General features: G+C 36.5%; 1 protein-coding gene across 2 annotated transcripts; it reads left to right on the top strand.

The window, feature by feature from the left end:
• The first annotated feature begins 243 nt into the window (after positions 1-243).
• LOC140586350 (uncharacterized) lies at positions 244-6,270 on the top strand. Of its 2 annotated transcripts, none has more exons than XM_072708160.1 (4): positions 244-284; positions 5,039-5,194; positions 5,383-5,475; positions 5,633-6,270. In XM_072708160.1, the coding sequence occupies exons 2-4, from the start codon at positions 5,039-5,041 to the stop codon at positions 5,960-5,962; spliced, it is 579 nt and encodes a 192-aa protein (XP_072564261.1). In that variant the 5' UTR covers positions 244-284; the 3' UTR covers positions 5,963-6,270. The 2 variants fall into 2 exon arrangements, with proteins under 2 accessions (XP_072564261.1, XP_072564260.1); XM_072708159.1 differs by lacking the exon at positions 244-284 and adding an exon at positions 4,639-4,781.
• Positions 6,271-13,475: the final 7,205 nt, after the last annotated feature.

Genomic DNA, 13,475 nt, shown 5'->3' with positions numbered 1-13,475 from the left:
GCCATGTTGGCATTTCTGGGTTATTATTAAGGTGTAACAGTACTTGATATATTATCGAACCGTTCCGTATGCCTCCTATAGTTAAGTACGCACTTATCATCAATTAATAAAATTAAGGAATGAAAATATAAGCATTGTAACTGTGAATTTGGTCAGTATTTCTAAAAAATCATCACATATTGTTATATCAAATCTCTTCGAATAAACCAATATATTTGATTCTTTTCTTTTTCCTGCAGATTCTGAGGGAGCACTAATTACAGCTGCTACAAAAAATTATAGTGGTAAGCTAAAACACTTTTGGAGTACTATTTGAATGTTTATAAATTAAGTGTTATAATAGTTGTGATTTTTCATATATTAAAATGCAGGGATGTGGCTGTGTAAGGAGTGCAGTGTATCCGTGTCTAATAGGCATGAGCTATTAAAGCACTTTAGATTGCAGCACAGACATAGTCAGCACTACCCATGTTTATATCTAAGCTGCCCTTGTACTTTTAAAACGTGGAATGCTTTATACATTCATTTAAGCAGAGTCCACCCTAAACAAGATTCACAGGAGCTACTTGAACTGTCAACATTCAGTTGTCACTTGTGCACTTGTAGTGTTCTTTCTACCGAGAGAGATTATTTTGTGCACATTGGCAGTCACTTGAAGAACAATGAAACAGTAAAGTGTACAGTATGTTTGAGGGTTGTCATTTTCAAACAAATGTATATGGTACATTTCATTCCCACAAGAACAGAAAACATAACAAACATGGATTGAAAGATTTTAAGTTTGGTGTGGTTACAACTACACAAGTGCCACACGAATGTTCTCATAATCCAGTGGAAGGTACAAGTGGTCATGCCGACCCTGAAGGTGAAGCCAGCAGCACATGTGTAACCAGTGATATGGATGCAATAGAGAACATGCCCAAATTAATTGAGCAGAATTTTGCTGCAATATTGCTCAAGTTGGAGCATATTGCTCATGTGCCAGGTGCAACACTTGATGAGTTTTTAGAGGAACTGCACTACATGTTTACTTCTGCAACGTTGCCACTCTCTCTCAACATTGTTGAAGACATATTTCAAAACCATAGTGTTACAACTGAGAAGTCAGAGATCAAAGAAATAGCCAAAGCTCTCTCCATTTCTAACCCCTTACTTAAAGTGATAGGAAAAGGTGGTCCTTTAAGTACAGCTTACCTTCGTAAACAGTATTATAAAGCGAGTGTAGCTGCCATTAGATGCAACTCATTTATTTAATTCCTAATGTTAGAAGGTTTAGCAGAATAATCATTAGAATAAATAAGTAATATATTTTATTTTGATAATACATGTTAATCATTTCATATTGTGTTACTAAATTTCATAAAGAGGTGGAACGTTTTTTATTTTTCTTTATTTCGCTTGGGAATTGTTTAATTAGGACAATCAAGAGAGTTCCGGGTCGCTGCAGGCAAGGTAGCACACGAGGCGCTGCGTTAGCTACACATCATTAAGAGAGTTAAGTTAAAGAGCGTAAGAAGTAAGAAGAATTGAAGAAGCCATATCCAAGTTTAAGTTTATTCCTCTTGAGTCAGAGAGGCCAATGAGGTATGTGTTAACGTGTTTGTTGTATGTATTTTTCGTTTATTATGTGTACTTTAGAAGGGTTATTTAAGTTATCTATTTCTTTCGTAGTTCTGACGGCATTGTTGGGACTTCAATGTAAAAGACGTTGTCCAAATAAATGTCAGTGAATCCAAGAACGACCTGAGCCTTTGTTTAACCTCGAGGGGAGTAACAGCGAGCTTTAATATTGTAGAACCTGTTGAGTTTATGCTTGATGCCAAAGAAAGCCGAAGTTTTCAGTATGTTCCTGTACTAAAATCTTTGCAGCTGGTATTTGCAAATAGAGAGGTGGTGGATATTGTAGTCAAAAACCATCTAGCACAACAGAAAAGTAGGATGACAAGTGAACTGAAAATATACAGGTCTTCTCAGGATGGTGCTTTCTTCCAGGAAAACAGTTTTTTGTCAGGGAATGAATTGAGAATTTGTTTAAGTTTATACATAGATGATTTTGAGGTTTGCAATCCGCTTGGAACTTCTCGTAGGAAACATAAGCTTTGCGCACTATATTGGATTTTGAACAACTTGCCTCCAGGTTCACATTCATCACTGTCTTCCATTTACCTGGCAGTCTTATGTAGATCTGATGATGTAAAAAAATATGGTTATGACACTGTCTTAGACCCTCTTATTCAGGATTTGAAAACTTTGGAGCAAGATGGAGTTTTTGTTCCGTTGCTGGGCCAGTGTCTTAATTAAAGGTACAGTTCAGCTTGTTGTAGCAGATAACCTAGCAGCTCATGGAATAGCTGGGTTTACTGAAAGCTTTTCTGGTGAGTATTTTTGCAGATTCTGCACAGCATCCTGTGCAGAAATCCAGCAAAAAGAGGTAAAAGTGGGAGACTTTAGTGTTAGGACAAAAGAACTCCATGAGTTTCATGTGAAATCAGCTCAGGAACATAAAATAATCTGTTTTGGAGTGAAAAGACAATGCATTTTCACTAAAAGTCTTGCACACTTCAGTGTTCATACAGGTTATCCCCCGGATATTGTTCATGATGTTTTTGAGGGTGTAGTGCCAGTGGAATTAGCACGTTGCTCGGAACTGCTAATCTCAAAAAAGTACTTTAGTCTTGAAAGCCTTAATGAATTAATAGTTTGTTTTAACTACAAATGGTCAGACAAAACAAACAAGCCACATGTGATCCCTCGTACTTTTTCAACAAGAAAAACAATAGGCGGAAATGCCCATGAAAATTGGGCCTTGTTGAGGCTGCTTCCATTTATAATTGGGCATCTGGTGCCAGAGGAAGAAATGGTGTGGCAGCTATTGCTTGACTTGAAAAACATTGTAGAGCTTGTGGTTGCTCCAGCACATTCAGATGAATCAATTGCCTACCTCGAAGGGAAAATTTCTGAGCACAGACAAAGGCTCCTTGAGGTATTCCCTGGTATGAAACTCTTACCAAAACACCATTACTTGGAACACTATCCCAAAATGATCAGAATGTTTGGTCCTCTTGTGGCACACTGGACTCTAAGGTTTGAGGCCAAGCACAGTTTTTTTAAGAATGTTGTACGACATACCAGTTGTTTTAAAAATGTGCCTCTTTCACTAGCAAGTAAACATCAGGTCATGATTTCATATCACCTAAAATCATCTAGATTTCAAAAACCTACCACTGATGTGACAAATGTCTCAACAGTCCCTGTTGATGTTCTGAAGCATGATATAGCCCTGGCTATTACACACAAATTTCCAGATACAACTGAAGTTCATTTCACCAAGTCTGCAATGAGCAAAGGTGTGCAGTTTAGAGAAGGGATGATAGTTCCTTATGGGTCTACAGGAGGACTGCCAGAATTCGCAGAGATTCTGAGAGTTTGTTTTGTACAAGAGAGACTGTTTCTCATAGTGAAGAGGCTTAGTGCGTGGTACTGGGAGCATTTCCATGCCTTTGAGCTGAGGGCAAGTCCAACCAGAGAAACTATATTGGTTGGTATTGATGAACTTGCAGATTATTACCCTTTAGCAGACTATTTAGTTGGACAACTGCGAATGGTGACACTCAAAAGGTACATACTAGTCTAGTTTGTAACATGCAAGCTAAATTGTGGACTATTTATCAGTATTGTAGAAATGACAGTCAAATGTGCCATGCTTATTTTCTCCTTCTCATTAAAGAACTCATTGTTGTGAAATGGCTCCACCAGTGAAGCTTCGAATAATTCTTGGAGAGAACAATTCCCACCGGCTGGTCCTGCCTGGTGGAATACCCGGGTCTGTCATGGAACTGTCTGAAGAAATAATGAGTCAGTGTGGCCTAGAAGAAGACTTCAGGCTTCAATTTATGGATGCCGAATTTGGGAATGAATTTATGAACTTGCAGTCAACATCTGAAATCCAGGACAGGGGTACCATCAAGGTAATTTTTTTGAAGGCTTCCACCAGCTCTGCACTAAGTCAGCTGGACGGCTCTCCACCCCCTCCCTTCTCAGCTGTCGGTTCCTCCCGCTGTCTAGATGACTCTACTTCCACTTCAAGCAGTTTGTGTGACACAGAGATCTTGTCTTCTGCTGAGTCCACCTCCTCATCAAGATCCTCTGTGTGGCCTCTTTCCTTCCCAATTCCCCAGTTCTCTTATGATGCTCAGCTACAGCTGGAGAGGGCAAACACTGCATTTGGAAAAAATGGTGCTTTGTTCAACCCTGATGTTAAATTGAAGTCTACAATTCTTGATAGCTTGGCACAAAAAATTATTGAGTACAAAGTTTACCCCTCTGATGCCGATTTTGAAAATGTAGCAGAAGCTCTTGTATCAAAGCATCCATGTTTGAGAGAACCTGGTTCAGTGAGTGGTCATAGTGGATGGAAGGCAAGTCTAAAGTATAAGCTTGGCAATTACCGCTCAAAGCTCAGACAGATTGGATGCCCGGAAGTGGGAATAAATTCTTTGAAACGCAAACCAGAGGGCAAATGCAGTCCAGCCTATCGTGTGAAGAAGCCAAAAAAAGCAGAAGTCAACTTCTGTCCCACCTATCCTTTGGGTGAAACAGCAGAGACACAAGAAAAGATAAGAATTTCTCTAGTCTCTGAAGTTAAGAAGAGGGATAGTCAGGACACTGTGGCAATGATGATGGATAAAACTTTTGCACACAGAAGGCTAGAGATAGTCGGCGACTCACCTATGATTGCTGATATTAAAATGAGATGGCCTGCACTCTTTCAAGTGCGCGAGGTAACTAAATCCTTTTGTGAAGGGACATCTGCTTTGGTTTTAATTCTTTAAATTTTTGTTTTATTTTGTTCATTTATTGCATATGCAACCATGCTGCTTGTTTGGTTAGAAAGAAATCAGGAATTTATTCATGATCTAAATCTAAAAATTGCTACACCTTTGGCAATATTCTTTATAGATTAGTAATTTATATCAAAATGTGTTTTCATCATGTACCTGATCTTTTTGAGTGTAATTACTTTTCTTTGTCTTGGCAGATGGCTACAGAATTCAAGAGAATAACAACTATCAGTTTGCAGTCAAAGTTTTTCTCACGACTTGATTTGCTGTCTGAAAACCTGATGAAGGTATATGCACAGAAAGGCGGCATTCTTGGGAGAAAAATTCAGAGAATTATGGTACCCGTGACACAGGTATGGTATTGATATAACCTGCTTTAAAGACTAAGGCACAAACTATTGCTTTCGGGAAAGCTTTGAGCCCTGATTTAGCATAACAGCTAATACCTACTATTTCCTGCAGTGTCTAGTGGATTGTGTTAAAAGGGATGAGTTGAGGGTATAGACCTGATGTTCTTCTTTTCTCTGTTTTGCTTTCTTAGAATGACAGTATTGACATCAAGCGAGAATTTGTCTTGAAAGGTCTCTGTTTGTACCTGAATGAAGATCCAGATCAGCTGATCAGGGAATATATGGTATGTTTATTTTCCTTTATTGAGTTAGGAGATTATCAAGTTATGTATGTAAATTGATCATAACTCAACACTGCCACAGTAAAAATGAGATCATAAACATATGTAATATGTTATTCAATTTAGTGAAAAATGACTTTTGGTTTTGGTTTTACCATAGGACACAGATAGACAAAGTGCAGAGAGGGCCATGGAAGATACAGTCCTTGCCATCTTTGTGATCAAACATGAAGGTGCAGAGCCTGGCGATGATCTGGTGGATGTTGGAATAATCGCAGAGGGAGTAGAAGTGCTGGGTCACTTGGGTAGTGTGGCGTTTGCAGTGGCAATGTTGCTTAGTGTCATATATGCTCTGAACCTGAGCTACCCTTCAGAGCTCAAATACACATTTGAAGCTCTGCAGAAGATTTTTATGGAATTAGACGGAAACAAGCTATCTGCCAAAGTACAAGCTTTTAAAACCAAGCTTTTCCGTGGACAACTTCATTGACTTTGATGCCACTGCAAATACATTTTTTCTTCTCTTTTTATTTGATTAACATCCTAAGCTGCATAAATGTTTCATTGCAGATATTGAAATGGATATGTAAGTCATTTAAAAATGTGATTTGTAAATGGATAGAGTCAGCTGTTCTATAAGATGGGGTCTGATTCTAAATCATAGTGGACAATTTTGTACTGAAGTGGCTTTATCCTTAGAAATTTGTCAGCAAAACTATAAGGTTTCCTTTGTGTTTTAAAAGAGACTGAATCCCTGTTTTTGAACATTTGTTTTACAAGGTTCAACACTTTGAAAAAGCGTGCATTTTGTGCATTTTCAAAATGAGAAAATAATTTTCAAAGTTGAATGTTTTAGTACATTAAACATGACAATGTGTTTTATTATGTTGCAGGAAATTGCAAGGTTTATATTTGTTAGTAAACTAAGGTGTTTGTTGAATATTTCATGTGTAAGAGGAAGCAGGTTTCTAAATGCTTTGTATTTTACAAAGTTGCATTCTTAAGCACAACTTAAATGTGCTTTATTATCACTGTATTTCTCAGGAAATTGTAAGGTTTACACTGAATCATTCTGAAAAGGAAACTAATGTCCTGTTTTTCTGGCAAGCTTGGGACTAAAGGTTGTTACAACATGTTTGTTGTGTGCTATCTTTTATACTCTTGACATCCAGCAGGCTGTACAATTTAAATATGATCCAGTGGACAAACTCTATTTAATCCAGTTACCTGTAAATGATCTTTTTGGTAAATTATGAATAACTTACCCATGTAAATCAGTTTGCACCAAATTAACATATTTAAATAACATTGGCTTTACTAAATAATGTGTAACCAACCTGCGTACACAGTTATACCAACTCCAATAAATAAAATGAAATCTACAAATGTAAATCATGTTTAGTTAAATAAAGAAAATTGAATTGGACCAAATCATCGAACTCAGATTCAGTCAACCTTAGTAAATCATTTACAACCAACCCAGGAAAATTAAGTTGGAACAACAAAATTACTTAATGCTGAGAAAAATCTATAAAATCACGTGGAAATACTTTCTATGATTTTTTTAAGTTGATTCAACAACTAATTTTTTTCAGTGTAGGGGAAACGCAGGTTTCATGAAATGAACTCAGAATTTCAAGTTATGATGAAAACTTCATTTCGTGTTAGTTTGTCATGATTTCTTCACGGAAACACATTTTCCTATAATGGTAGGTCGAACTCTTATAGGGGAAACGCAGGTTTCATGAAATGAACTCAGAATTTCAAGTTATGATGAAATCTTGATTTCGTGTTAGTTTGTCATGATTTCTTCACGGAAACACATTTTCCTATAATGGTAGGTCGAACTCTTATAGGGGAAACAAAGGTTTCATGAAATGAACTCAGAATTTCAAGTTATGATGAAAACTTGATTTCGTGTGAGTTTGTCATGATTTCTTCACGAAAACACATTTTCCTATAATGGTAGGTCGAACTCTTATAGGGGAAACGCAGGTTTCATGAAATGAACTCAGAATTTCAAGTTATGATGAAAACTTGATTTCGTGTGAGTTTGTCATGATTTCTTCACGAAAACACATTTTCCTATAATGGTAGGTCGAACTCTTACAGGGGAAACGCAGGTTTCATGAAATGAACTCAGAATTTCAAGTTATGATGAAAACTTGATTTCGTGTGAGTTTGTCATGATTTCTTCACGAAAACACATTTTCCTATAATGGTAGGTCGAACTCTTATAGGGGAAACGCAGGTTTCATGAAATTAACTCAGAATTTCAAGTTATGATGAAAACTTTCATTTCGTGTTAGTTTGTCATGATTTCTTCACGAAAACACATTTTCCTATAATGGTAGGTCGAACTCTTATAGGGGAAACGCAGGTTTCATGAAATGAACTCAGAATTTCAAGTTATGATGAAAACTTGATTTCGTGTGAGTTTGTCATGATTTCTTCACGAAAACACATTTTCCTATAATGGTAGGTCGAACTCTTACAGGGGAAACGCAGGTTTCATGAAATGAACTCAGAATTTCAAGTTATGATGAAAACTTGATTTCGTGTGAGTTTGTCATGATTTCTTCACGAAAACACATTTTCCTATAATGGTAGGTCGAACTCTTACAGGGGAAACGCAGGTTTCATGAAATGAACTCAGAATTTCAAGTTATGATGAAAACTTGATTTCGTGTGAGTTTGTCATGATTTCTTCACGAAAACACATTTTCCTATAATGGTAGGTCGAACTCTTATAGGGGAAACGCAGGTTTCATGAAATGAACTCAGAATTTCAAGTTATGATGAAAACTTGATTTCGTGTGAGTTTGTCATGATTTCTTCACGAAAACACATTTTCCTATAATGGTAGGTCGAACTCTTATAGGGGAAACGCAGGTTTCATGAAATGAACTCAGAATTTCAAGTTATGATGAAAACTTTCATTTCGTGTGAGTTTGTCATGATTTCTTCACGAAAACACATTTTCCTATAATGGTAGGTCGAACTCTTATAGGGGAAACGCAGGTTTCATGAAATGAACTCAGAATTTCAAGTTATGATGAAAACTTCATTTCGTGTTAGTTTGTCATGATTTCTTCACGGAAACACATTTTCCTATAATGGTAGGTCGAACTCTTATAGGGGAAATGCAGGATTCATGAAATGAACTCAGAATTTCAAGTTATGATGAAATCTTCATTTCGTGGTAGTCTGTCATGATTTCTTCACGAAAACACATTTTCCTATAATGGTAGGTCGAAATCTTATAGGGGAAACGCAGGTTTCATGAAATGAACTCAGAATTTCAAGTTATGATGAAAACTTCATTTCGTGTTAGTTTGTCATGATTTCTTCACGGAAACACATTTTCCTATAATGGTAGGTCGAACTCTTATAGGGGAAACGCAGGTTTCATGAAATGAACTCAGAATTTCAAGTTATGATGAAAACTTCATTTCGTGGTAGTTTGTCATGATTTCTTCACGGAAACACATTTTCCTATAATGGTAGGTCGAACGCTTATAGGGGAAACGCAGGTTTCATGAAATGAATTCAGATTTTCAAGTTATAATGAAAACTTCATTTCGTGTTAGTTTGTCATGATTTCTTCACGAAAACACATTTTCCTATAATGGTAGGTCGAACTCTTATAGGGGAAACGCAGGTTTCATGAAATGAACTCAGAATTTCAAGTTATGATGAAAACTTCATTTCGTGGTAGTCTGTCATGATTTCTTCACGGAAACACATTTTCCTATAATGGTAGGTCGAACTCTTATAGGGGAAACGCAGGATTCATGAAATGAACTCAGAATTTCAAGTTATGATGAAATCTTCATTTCGTGGTAGTTTGTCATGATTTCTTCACAGAAACACATTTTCCTATAATGGTTGGTCGAACTCTTATAGGGGAAACGCAGGTTTCATGAAATGAACTCAGAATTTCAAGTTATGATGAAAACTTCATTTCGTGTTAGTTTGTCATGATTTCTTCACGGAAACACATTTTCCTATAATGGTAGGTCGAACTCTTATAGGGGAAACGCAGGTTTCATGAAATGAACTCAGAATTTCAAGTTATGATGAAAACTTCATTTCGTGTTAGTTTGTCATGATTTCTTCACGGAAACACATTTTCCTATAATGGTAGGTCGAACTCTTATAGGGGAAACGCAGGTTTCATGAAATGAACTCAGAATTTCAAGTTATGATGAAAACTTCATTTCGTGGTAGTTTGTCATGATTTCTTCACGGAAACACATTTTCCTATAATGGTAGGTCGAACGCTTATAGGGGAAACGCAGGTTTCATGAAATGAACTCAGAATTTCAAGTTATGATGAAAACTTCATTTCGTGTTAGTTTGTCATGATTTCTTCACGGAAACACATTTTCCTATAATGGTAGGTCGAACTCTTATAGGGGAAACGCAGGTTTCATGAAATGAACTCAGAATTTCAAGTTATGATGAAAACTTCATTTCGTGGTAGTTTGTCATGATTTCTTCACGGAAACACATTTTCCTATAATGGTAGGTCGAACGCTTATAGGGGAAACGCAGGTTTCATGAAATGAACTCAGAATTTCAAGTTATGATGAAATCTTCATTTCGTGGTAGTTTGTCATGATTTCTTCACGAAAACACATTTTCCTATAATGGTAGGTCGAACTCTTATAGGGGAAACGCAGGTTTCATGAAATGAACTCAGAATTTCAAGTTATGATGAAAACATCATTTCGTGTTAGTTTGTCATGATTTCTTCACGGAAACACATTTTCCTATAATGGTAGGTCGAACTCTTATAGGGGAAACGCAGGTTTCATGAAATGAACTCAGAATTTCAAGTTATGATGAAAACTTCATTTCGTGTTAGTTTGTCATGATTTCTTCACGGAAACACATTTTCCTATAATGGTAGGTCGAACTCTTATAGGGGAAACGCAGGTTTCATGAAATGAACTCAGAATTTCAAGTTATGATGAAATCTTCATTTCGTGGTAGTCTGTCATGATTTCTTCACGGAAACACATTTTCCTATAATGGTAGGTCGAACTCTTATAGGGGAAACGCAGGTTTCATGAAATGAACTCAGAATTTCAAGTTATGATGAAAACTTCATTTCGTGTTAGTTTGTCATGATTTCTTCACGGAAACACATTTTCCTATAATGGTAGGTCGAACTCTTATAGGGGAAACGCAGGTTTCATGAAATGAACTCAGAATTTCAAGTTATGATGAAATCTTCATTTCGTGTTAGTTTGTCATGATTTCTTCACGAAAACACATTTTCCTATAATGGTAGGTCGAACTCTTATTGGGGAAACGCAGGTTTCATGAAATGAACTCAGAAGTTCAAGTTATGATGAAAACTTGATTTCGTGTGAGTTTGTCATGATTTCTTCACGAAAACACATTTTCCTATAATGGTAGGTCGAACTCTTATAGGGGAAACGCAGGTTTCATGAAATGAACTCAGAATTTCAAGTTATGATGAAAACATCATTTCGTGTTAGTTTGTCATGATTTCTTCACGAAAACACATTTTCCTATAATGGTAGGTCGAACTCTTACAGGGGAAACGCAGGTTTCATGAAATGAATTCAGATTTTCAAGTTATAATGAAAACTTCATTTCGTGGTAGTTTGTCATGATTTCTTCACGAAAACACATTTTCCTATAATGGTAGGTCGAACTCTTATAGGGGAAACGCAGGTTTCATGAAATGAACTCAGAATTTCAAGTCATGATGAAAACTTCATTTCGTGGTAGTTTGTCATGATTTCTTCACGGAAACACATTTTCCTATAATGGTAGGTCGAACTCTTACAGGGGAAACGCAGGTTTCATGAAATGAACTCAGAATTTCAAGTCATGATGAAAACTTCATTTCGTGGATGTTTGTCATGATTTCTTCACGGAAACACATTTTCCTATAATGGTAGGTCGAACTCTTACAGGGGAAACGCAGGTTTCATGAAATGAACTCAGAATTTCAAGTTATGATGAAAACTTCATTTTGTGATAGTTTGTCATGATTTCTTCACGAAAACACATTTTCCTATAATGGTAGGTCGAACTCTTACAGGGGAAACGCAGGTTTCATGAAATGAATTCAGATTTTCAAGTTATAATGAAAACTTCATTTCGTGGTAGTTTGTCATGATTTCTTCACGAAAACACATTTTCCTATAATGGTAGGTCGAACTCTTACAGGGGAAACGCAGGTTTCATGAAATGAACTCAGAATTTCAAGTCATGATGAAAACTTCATTTCGTGGTAGTTTGTCATGATTTCTTCACGGAAACACATTTTCCTATAATGGTAGGTCGAACTCTTACAGGGGAAACGCAGGTTTCATGAAATGAACTCAGAATTTCAAGTCATGATGAAAACTTCATTTCGTGGAAGTTTGTCATGATTTCTTCACGGAAACACATTTTCCTATAATGGTAGGTCGAACTCTTATAGGGGAAACGCAGGATTCATGAAATGAACTCAGAATTTCAAGTTATGATGAAATCTTCATTTCGTGGTAGTTTGTCATGATTTCTTCACGAAAACACATTTCCCTATAATGGTTGGTCGAACTCTTATAGGGGAAACGCAGGTTTCATGAAATGAACTCAGAATTAAAAGTTATGATGAAAACTTCATTTTGTGATAGTTTGTCATGATTTCTTCACGGAAACACATTTTCCTATAATGGTAGGTCGAACTCTTATAGGGGAAACGCAGGTTTCATGAAATGAACTCAGAATTTCAAGTTATGATGAAATCTTCTTTTCGTGGTAGTCTGTCATGATTTCTTCACGAAAACACATGTTCCTTTAATGGTAGGTCGAACTCTTATAGGGGAAACGCAGGTTTCATGAAATGAACTCAGAATTTCAAGTTATGATGAAAACTTCATTTTGTGTTAGTTTGTCATGATTTCTTCACGAAAACACATTTTCCTATAATGGTAGGTCGAACTCTTACAGGGGAAACGCAGGTTTCATGAAATAAACTCAGAATTTCAAGTCATGATGAAAACTTCATTTCGTGGTAGTTTGTCATGATTTCTTCACGGAAACACATTTTCCTATAATGGTAGGTCGAACTCTTACAGGGGAAACGCAGGTTTCATGAAATGAACTCAGAATTTCAAGTTATGATGAAAACTTCATTTCGTGTTAGTTTGTCAAGATTTCTTCACGAAAACACATTTTCCTATAATGGTAGGTCGAACTCTTACAGGGGAAACGCAGGTTTCATGAAATGAACTCAGAATTTCAAGTCATGATGAAAACTTCATTTCGTGGTAGTTTGTCATGATTTCTTCACGAAAACACATTTTCCTATAAAGGTAGGTCGAACTCTTACAGGGGAAACGCAGGTTTCATGAAATGAACTCAGAATTTCAAGTCATGATGAAAACTTCATTTCGTGGTAGTTTGTCATGATTTCTTCACGGAAACACATTTTCCTATAATGGTAGGTCGAACTCTTACAGGGGAAACGCGGGTTTCATGAAATGAATTCAGATTTTCAAGTTATAATGAAAACTTCATTTCGTGTTAGTTTGTCATGATTTCTTCACGAAAACACATTTTCCTATAATGGTAGGTCGAACTCTTATAGGGGAAACGCAGGTTTCATGAAATGAACTCAGAATTTCAAGTTATGATGAAAACTTCATTTTGTGTTAGTTTGTCATGATTTCTTCACGAAAACACATTTTCCTATAATGGTAGGTCGAACTCTTACAGGGGAAACGCAGGTTTCATGAAATAAACTCAGAATTTCAAGTCATGATGAAAACTTCATTTCGTGGTAGTTTGTCATGATTTCTTCACGGAAACACATTTTCCTATAATGGTAGGTCGAACTCTTACAGGGGAAACGCAGGTTTCATGAAATGAACTCAGAATTTCAAGTTATGATGAAAACTTCATTTCGTGTTAGTTTGTCAAGATTTCTTCACGAAAACACATTTTCCTATAATGGTAGGTCGAACTCTTACAGG

This window comes from Paramormyrops kingsleyae, unplaced genomic scaffold (genome assembly GCF_048594095.1).
Source record: "Paramormyrops kingsleyae isolate MSU_618 unplaced genomic scaffold, PKINGS_0.4 ups42, whole genome shotgun sequence".
Classification (NCBI taxonomy): Eukaryota; Metazoa; Chordata; class Actinopteri; order Osteoglossiformes; family Mormyridae; genus Paramormyrops; species Paramormyrops kingsleyae.
The sequence above is the reverse complement of the archived record's forward strand: the minus strand, read 5'-3'. Positions and strand labels throughout refer to the sequence as shown.